This window comes from Belonocnema kinseyi, chromosome 5 (assembly GCF_010883055.1).
Source record: "Belonocnema kinseyi isolate 2016_QV_RU_SX_M_011 chromosome 5, B_treatae_v1, whole genome shotgun sequence".
Taxonomy (NCBI): domain Eukaryota; kingdom Metazoa; phylum Arthropoda; class Insecta; order Hymenoptera; family Cynipidae; genus Belonocnema; species Belonocnema kinseyi.
Window position 1 is genome coordinate 45,259,097 of NC_046661.1, and position 9,252 is coordinate 45,268,348.

Below are 9,252 nucleotides of genomic sequence, written 5' to 3' on the forward strand. Positions count from 1 at the left end.
ATATATCTTAATCCTCGGTGGACTTACCCAGCATATCTTTATGTTTTTGGGTCACTGCTTCTGAATCCAGGGTTCAAATAACCCAGTCGGCTCATATTTGATCGAAAAACGCCAAATTAGACGTAAGATCGACAAAAAAATTTAAACCTTCACCTTCCTCGACTGCGTTAGTCTCCTTCCATAGCAATAGTAGGATTTTTTGTAAATAAGTTTTATTTACTTTCAGCGCTACCCAGGAACAACGACGTGGACATAGTAAATTCTATTTAGTAATTCTACATTTTCTTCATTCGCATATAAATAAGTTTCCAACGAACCTGGGAGACTTTAGTGAATAGAAAGGCAAAAGTTTTCACCAGGATATAAGAGATGGGGAGGCGATATCAGGGATGTTGGGATATCAACATGATGGCTGACTACTGTTGGAGTTTAAAACAAGATCAAGTCAGTCAAGGTACCAAACGAAAGCGAAACCCACTACGTACTAGGCAGTCTGATAAGTACATGGAAATTCTAAGAGATGGCATTAGTATTCACTAATGTGAATCATTTTCGTCGAGCGTGATCCTTCAAATGACGCCTGTCAAAACTTCAGCCATTTATGTTTACGCATTTACAAGTTACAGCACTGAGAAGTGACTAACCTCCGAGTTTTTTTTTAATATGGAAAAATCTGAGTTTCGAGTCTTGATCAAACACTACTATCTTCGCAAGAAAACGATATACGAGACCAAGGCTAAGCTGGATAAGTATTACGCGGACTCTGCACCGTCGATTGAAACGATTCATAAGTAGTTTACCGAGTTTCGTTGTGGCCGTACGAGCACAGTTGATGCTGAACGATCTGGGCGCCCAAAAGAGGTCATTACACCAGAAAATGTCGAAAAAATCCATGATATGATGTTGAATGATCCCAAAGTGAAATTGAGAGAGGTAGCTAATGCTGTAGGCCTGTTTATTCATGATTAGTTGCACAAGCAAAATTGCATAAAATCGGCTTCGAATTGGTTCCTCAGCCACCGGTTTCACCAGACCTGGCCCTCAGCGACTATTAATTGTTCCCTAACCTGAAGAGATGGCTCACCGGTAAGCGTTTTTACTCAAATGAGGAGCTCATAGCTGAAACTGAGGCGTATTTTGGAGACCTTACGATCGAGTACTTTTCGGACGGTATCAAAAAGTTAGAAAATCGTTGGACTCGCTGTATCGATCTAAAAGGAGAGTATGTTGAAAAATAAAACCGACTTTGGCCAAAAAAACGTCTCCGTGTTTCATTTTTCAGGGACTTATCAGACTGCCTAGTAGGTCTTTTGAGAACAAAAGGGTTCAATACAAGCAATGTAAAAAAAATAACAAATAAAAGAACCTTATAAGCGTGAGAGGCAAGGGGACTCACGGTAATAAAGCACCCCAAAGGGAACAAAATTTACCACGTCCATGTCGCTGTCCCTGGGTAACGCTAAAAGTAAATAAAACTCATTTACAAAAAATCCTACCATTGCTATGCAAGGTGACTAACGCAAATTAAGAACCATGAAATGTGAGACGCAAAGGGAATCTACAGTGAACGAAATCCCAGTCGATGAAGGTACATAAAGGTTTAAAGTTTTTCGTCGATCTTATGTCTAATTTTGCGTGTTTCGATCAAATATGAGCCAACTGGGTTATTTGAACTACGGATTCAGAATCAGTGACCCCAAAAACATAAAGATATGCTGCATAAATCCACCGGGAATGAAGATTTATTTTCTTTTGCAAAAATATGCAAGAAAAACCGCTGTTTTCGTCTATTTTACCTCTATTTTTTTATTTTTCGATCAAATATGAGCCAACTGGGTTATTTTGACCCCGTATTTGGATTCAGCGAGGCCCAAAACATAAAGATATGCTAGTTTAGACCACCGGGCATGAAACATTTTTTTGTTGCAAAAGTATACAAGAAAAATCGCAGTATTCGCCGATTTTACGTCTATTTTTGCTATTTTCGAAAAAGTATGAGCCAAATTAGTTATTTAGGCCTCAGATTCGAATTCAGCGACCCAAAAGACATATAAATATATTGGTTAAGTCCACCGGGCGAGAAAATTTTTTTTTGCAAAAATATACCTGAAAAATCACTGTTTTGTCGATTTTACGTCTACTTTTTCGTTTTTCAGACAAATACGAGCCTACTTGGTTATTTGGACACCGGATTTGAATTTAGCAACCCTAAAAACATATAGATATGCTAGTGCAGTCTGTCAGACAGACCACTTTTTTGTGTGCTGGTGTTATTATTAGCGAAGCACAAGTAAAACTGTTATATGAGTAATGTTCCACATAAAGAAAGCTTTTAAAGTTTCTAAATTTTGTACAAATTTTTCTAAAATTCTGTTTTGTAATTATTTTTGTTGATCAAAATTAGATTCATTAGCACAAGTAAGGGTAATAACAGAGGCAAAAGAAGGAAGTTTAACGACAGAGAGGAGAGGGAACAAAAGTACATATGATGACGGAACACATGAAGGAGGAAAAGAGAGACAAGTGAGGTAAGTGACGAAGGGCTAAGCAAAGAAGATTATAGGGTTGAGACAGGGGGCCACTGAGAAAAGTAGAGGAGAGTGGCTTGGAGGAAGAAAAGAATAAGAATTAGGACAGTAAGTAAAGAAGACTTGAGAGAGTGTGGCGAGTAAAGCAGACGCGTCATCGAATGATTTTTCGGAAATTTTAATACTTTATGTAGAGTGTGGATATAGTAGAAAGCTGGGATTTGAGAGAGAATAATGAACAATTAGTTTAGCTTCACAAGATACTTACGTACCTGAGATACTTCTATATTGTTTGCATGTAAATTCATGGCTCTAGTAAGAAAACCATGTCCTATAATGACCGCGGTTGTACTAATAGCTCTTAAACCATGCAAGGCGGATATGGAATTTGTGTTGTCATTTAAACTCAGTATGCTTCGTATATTCTTGTATAATGACAATTCGCATACTGCTTGTAATACATTACTTTTAAGAATTTTCTTTTCTTTGAGTAGAGCGATAATCGTGAAAATCAGCAGCAAAAGGAAAAGGGCAGATACGATGGTTCTAGAAACAATTCAAAAATTTAATAAATTGTTATTTTGAAGTTACATAATCAACATAAGATACATGTATAACCGTTATGTAATACTTAAATATCTATTTCATACCTATTACATAAGTTCTTGTATATAGCTTAACATTAAACAAATTTAAATATGAATATATCAAAACAGGAAAAATTTACAACGCAAACATTAAAAGTTTAATAATATGACAGTTAAATGTAATATTTATGAAACACTTACCACACCTGTCATGAGAATGTAATCTTATAAAGATAATTTACTTACAATAATATGTAACTATCGATTTATTTATTGGAATGTATAGTAGAACAAAGAACGCTATGACTTGAAATGTTTTACTTCTATTTCTATGTTGCAAACTTTTGCTTAAATCTTTCTCATTTCAAGATAATGGCATACAAATTAAAATAATAGGATTTACAGAAAGTGTTTTTTGTGATGTATGAAATAAGATATTTACATAAAATGATTTCAAACAATTTCATTGGAATTTTTGTGAATATGCAATAACATGCACTCGTCATACATTTCCATATCGATAATATTGCCTATTAAAAGGCCTGATGAAATTTTCGAAGAAGATTCAAGCACTGGTGTGAAAAAAGTACACCGAAAAAAAGGATTACTGATACCAAGTGAATTTTACTTAGCTGAAGTAAGTGAAAGTCCTGTTTATTTTCAAACAAACATTTATTTGAGACAAATAAATACGATCTGTTGGTCGAAGCGAAATATTTCTTTTAATGAAAGAAATATAAATATAGACAAAAAATATACATTTTACACCAAACGAATGTGCCATGAATTGGAATGAATATTTTTTTTAAATAAGGAAATATGAATTAAAGGAAAGAAATATATTTTAAGGTCAAGCAAATATTTTATAGGTTCAGGAAACTATTTCTCCACAGCAAATGTCTGAATATTTGAAGCAAAAAAATATATCTCTGATTCAAAAACATATTTCTTTGGCCTAGACCATGCGCGAGTGCAATAAAGTAGTTAGTACTTCAATTGTAGTACATATTTTCCTAAATAAGCAACTGTATTTCTTTTATCCTAAATTATAATTACCATTGTTATTAATATACATATTTGATTTAAACACAAATCACATAATTTAAAATCTCGATGAACCTGAAACAGAAAAATTAGATGAAAAATCCACCCCCAGCAGGAATTAAACTGGGGTCCATCGAGTGTAAAGTCCACAGCCTTGACCACGGCGCTAATGTAACATGGAAATTTTAACGCGCAAAACCGTATTAAAACGTCACCATAAATGCTAAAGAAATATTTTTTCAAATCAAAAACATGGATATTTAATTGAACAATATATTTCTTTAATCCAAAGAAGTATTCAATTCAAACAAATGACGCCAAATTATTACATTTTTTATTTAAAAAAATGATTACATCGTTGAAATAAATGTTCATTTGTTACAAATAATTTAATTCTATTAATTAAATGAAATATTTTCTTCCACCGAAGAAATAAGAATTTACGTAAACAAAATACCTTGTTTATATAAATAAATGCTCCATTGCTATAAATGCATGAACCCTTTGTGACAAAAAAGTATATACTCTAATTTAATTAATATTATTTTAGATTAAATTATTATTTCTTTGATTAAAATAAACCTAAATTCTTGATTCAAGTATGGAAAAATTATTCATTCAAATGTGTCTCGAATCAGTTCAAAGAATCGAACTCTTTGAATCAAATATATATCTCTTTGAACGCCCGTGTAGAAATTTCGCCGGTAGGCCCTAATACAGCAAGGTTTCTCGTCGGATCCCGGCCGGGCTACCCCTGGCTGGGTTTCATGGACAGGAACCGGGCGGCAGCCGGTCGGGCTACATTTTTCTCGAATCACGTAGTCTGGCCCCGCCAACCCTGGATATATCTCATGGTCGGGAGCCAGCTGGGCACTGGTCAGGTTAATCTTTTTGTAGAAATTACACATTTTTTAAGAGCCATGATATTATCAAAGACGTAATTATGGATGCTAGATGAATTATTATTTGAAAATTATAATTTAAAGATTTATTAGATCAGTGAAACAAAAATGAGCTTTTTTAAATTCTTTTTAAAAAAATAATAAATTTTTTCGAATAATTTAACATTCTAAATTAAACTGTTATCGATTCTGCTATATGCAAAAACAGAAATGATACAATTTTTATAAACTTCCCTGTATTCAGACAATGTTTAGCCTGTACAATTTCGAATTTGCCGCCATATATAGCACCTGCTGCGTCTGTCGTCTGCATAGACACTCAGTAATTTTCAGTTTTGCCCCTGGAACGAGAATGCTCCTTGCACTCACGTCGCGTCGTCTCTTCGAAATTAAAATCAACCTTATTTCAGTAATTACTTTGAATCCCCCACTTAGTGCACGAATAATTATTATTTTAAATTAAAATATAGTCTTGTGTATACAGTTTTTACTTTCTTCCTTCCTAACCTTAAATCACCACGTGGCTTCCAAATTGCTATGAGATTTTATCATCAGGGAATAAAATTCTACTACAAATAATAAGTTACCAATTTCTCGCCTGAAGCAACATTTCTTAACCGCTTTTTAGCCGAATTACCCGACCGGATCCCGGCCGATATTAAAGCTGGGATCCGACCAGTTTACCGTGAAGTTTTTAGCCGAATCCCGGCCGGATTCCCCGACCAGCGCCCGGCTTAAAGCGGGGCTATCCAGCTGGGACCCGGCCGGATCCCTGATTGGATTCCTGCACGGGCGAAAAATCACAAAAGATATATGCCTGGTTTAAATAAAAATGATTTCTGTTAAAGAATATTTTCTTGATGCTAAGAAATAGGATTCAAGTAAATAAATTTACTTGGTGCTAAGAATGGTTTTTTTCAGTGTAAAGTAAAGATAATAATACGTTATTATTACAATATATCTCTGTATTATAAGAAGATCCCGCCATGGACCCATAGTAATTGAGATCTAACATCTTTTTCCATCAAACCTCTGATGAGATACCACCTTTCGTCCTCTACCAACCACAGATACAACCTTTTTTATAAGATTTATATCCATTACATATGTGCGTTACATAACTGTTGGGTTAATAATGCAAGTATAAAATGAATATTTTGAGTAGATATTAAATGAACATATGTGACGTACGCCAAAGAAAGGGGACTTACTCTAAAAAAATCGAAATCAAGGTTTTTACACATTTCCATAGTTTTTGAGCTTCTCTTTTTAACAAACCCATCAGAAAAAAAAATCCGAAATTAATTATTGCTAATAATTGAGTTGTTAGGTATCCTAGAAATCGGGCTTTGGCTCGAGAGTTTAAGATTCCGTGAAACACCTCCCACCACTCACCACCCCATCTACAAGTCTCATCTATACCCCGTCCATAAGCCGCGTCTACGACCTATCTCTTTCCGTGAGAATTTCGTGGTGAGTAGAGAGGGAAGATTTCGTGAGTTTTCCCTCTCTCCTAAAAATCCGGTCTAACGGGTCGACTTTAACCGTTCGTCCTGAAAAATGTCACTTTTCAGAGTAAGCCCTCTTTCTTCGGCGCACCTCACATATGCATATGATTTAAAGTAAACTTACACAACCATCGGATATTCTCGGTACGATTAGCGAAAGTAACTATTAACAGTCCCTGCTGACTTGGAAACGTGATTACTCGTTCAAAATGGTGCGAGAAAACTTTTTTAAAAAACCATGCAAAAGCTTATTGAATTACATGTTGGTTGAGCCCTAATAGAGATATTTTTTAATTTTAAAAACACCCAGAAAATATTTTTTACATATCGTTTACTATTTTAAATTTAATGTTGAAATATGAATTTTCTATCACGATGTCGAGTCATGCTTACTGAACATTTCGTAAATATGTACGATTTTAAAATGATTCATTATTATTAATGAATTGTGCTTACTGTTTTCCTTCAACGTACTACCCTGAAAAAAAGAACCGATAGAAAGCGAGACGGTTTGAATTGCGTATCTGTCATTTACAGATTGAAAGAATGAAAATACAATCGGTTGGCCACATTATTAATCGGTCACCTTTGCGCGGTGCGATACACACATAGCAATTTTCAATAAGCGTGAATCTGCTAATTGTAGGTTACGTCAGGCTGTGGTCAACTGAGTGGACTATGCAGATTAAAATTTTAAAGAATTAATTATTTCAAATAAAAAGTATGAAGTAAGAAATTTCAATAGGACAATGCTGATTAATCAAATATAATAAATTCAAATTAAATAATATTGTAATACATTATAATTGACGCGACAATTTATTTATAACTTCAATGATTATTTAGTTATAAATCTCTTTCTACAATGGTTTCAATAGATTATCCTGTACAGAAATTATGAGATTTACACTGAATTAAGCGCCAGTGACATTCAACTTATTCAGTGCAATGGCTGCAGAAAATGTGAAGTTTCATATAGCCTACAGCTTGTAACATATTCATTGTTCACTTTCAGTGATAACGAGTTTTTATAAACGTAAATTAAAAGAAAAAAATCAGCTTTTGATGCGTAAAATATATAAATACATTTTTAACATTCTGATGTAATGTGATGCAAATATGTGGGAAAAAAATGTTCAACAAAATCAATCAAAATGCCTGAAAATAGTCTGTAAATAAAAGTAGACTACAAGTATGTCAGGATTTTCTTAAAAGTGGACAATTGAACTATTTTTTAATAAATAATTTTAACTATTTAAAGTAAATCTGTTTTATTTAAATTCATAATTTTCTATCGGAATTATTGTTCCTCTATCGGTTAATGCTGAATCATACTCGTTACTGAATGGGTCCGAGAAAAAAATTATGTGGCCGATTAAAAAAGTCGATTTCACATTCAAAATTCACTTTCACCTATGGGCGGCTATCTGGAATTCCAGTAACAGATACGCAATTCAGAAGGCCTCAAAACCCATTGAAATGCAAGTGAATGGACTTTTGTTTCCTGGGTACTGACTCTTAATCCAATTATTACAAAAGGACAACTTTTTTGTCACATTAACATTAACAAATAAAACTATCAAATAAAAATAGTCAGAATTGACAGCAGACCGCAGCCTAACCTTTTAGTCATGAGTTTCGTTAGTTTGTATGAAAGCCACATCGTCACATTGATAGATAATAATTTTTTTCTGTTGAAGGACTCAACTGAAAAAAAAAATTTAACGCATCTTCGGTTCGGATTAAAATTATGTTCAAATAAAAAATTTTATTTAAAATCGCGAAAAAACCCTATCGCTTATTTATATTATAGAGCCAATTTTATTCAAATAAATGAAAAATATCATTTTTATTTTACTACAAAATATTTAAAATTGCAAGCTCCATAAAAAGTAATCACATCACTCAAATCTACTGAATGAATAGCATGAAGTCCATGAATTTGGAAATATTTTTCTTTAGCCAGTTTGAAATGTTGTATAAATAAACCGTTATGGACAGTACTGCGGCTCTTGATAAAAATTCTAATTCAAATTAAAATGATGTTATTTTGATCCTTCAAAATTAAAGAATTTTGTTCCAGAATGTAAATAAGTAATAACAACTTAATCAAAAATAAAATTGTTTTGTCGTTTGTTTTTATTCGTACGATGAAGGATTCATTTGAATAAAAAATGTGCTTTTTAGTCACTCTAGAAAAACTTTTTTAAAAAATCGTAACACGTTATATGGTCTGGAATGCGAAAGTCTTTCTACTCTTGATCCACCTACCTCGTGGTTTACTACATGTCAGTAATGCAGTGACTCGAGTCATTTTTACGACTTTCTAACGGCTGAAAGCTTCAGCTTTCAGCTTTTAGCATACATAATTATGCTGATCTCACCGTGACTTATTCGTTTTAGGTTTATATTTTGTCAATTATTTTTTGAGATTGTAAATGTTGACAACCTGTGATTGACATCCACGTGTTCCTTAACATTTTCTTTGTGTATGCGACGACATGTAAACTTGTTTCATTTGGTTCTATGTAGTTAAGAGGATTGACCAACAGTGGGAGACTGTTCAATTGAGCCAAAAGTTTAATTTGAATTTAAATATCTTTTATAATGTAAAAAATTGTTTTTTTTAAACCTTTACCACTTTTACTCCAAAAAAAGTTTTTTTTTAAATAGAAAATTCTCA

At 33.3% G+C, this 9,252-nt stretch overlaps 1 protein-coding gene across 1 annotated transcript in view; it reads right to left on the minus strand.

The window, feature by feature from the left end:
- Window positions 1-9,252, minus strand: part of LOC117173629 (nose resistant to fluoxetine protein 6-like) — a 73,782-nt gene that overhangs the window by 48,121 nt on the left and 16,409 nt on the right. The window contains exon 3 of the mRNA XM_033362270.1: window positions 2,801-3,074. Coding sequence (XP_033218161.1) covers window positions 2,801-3,074 — 274 coding nt within the window. The remainder of the gene's footprint in view (window positions 1-2,800; window positions 3,075-9,252) is intronic.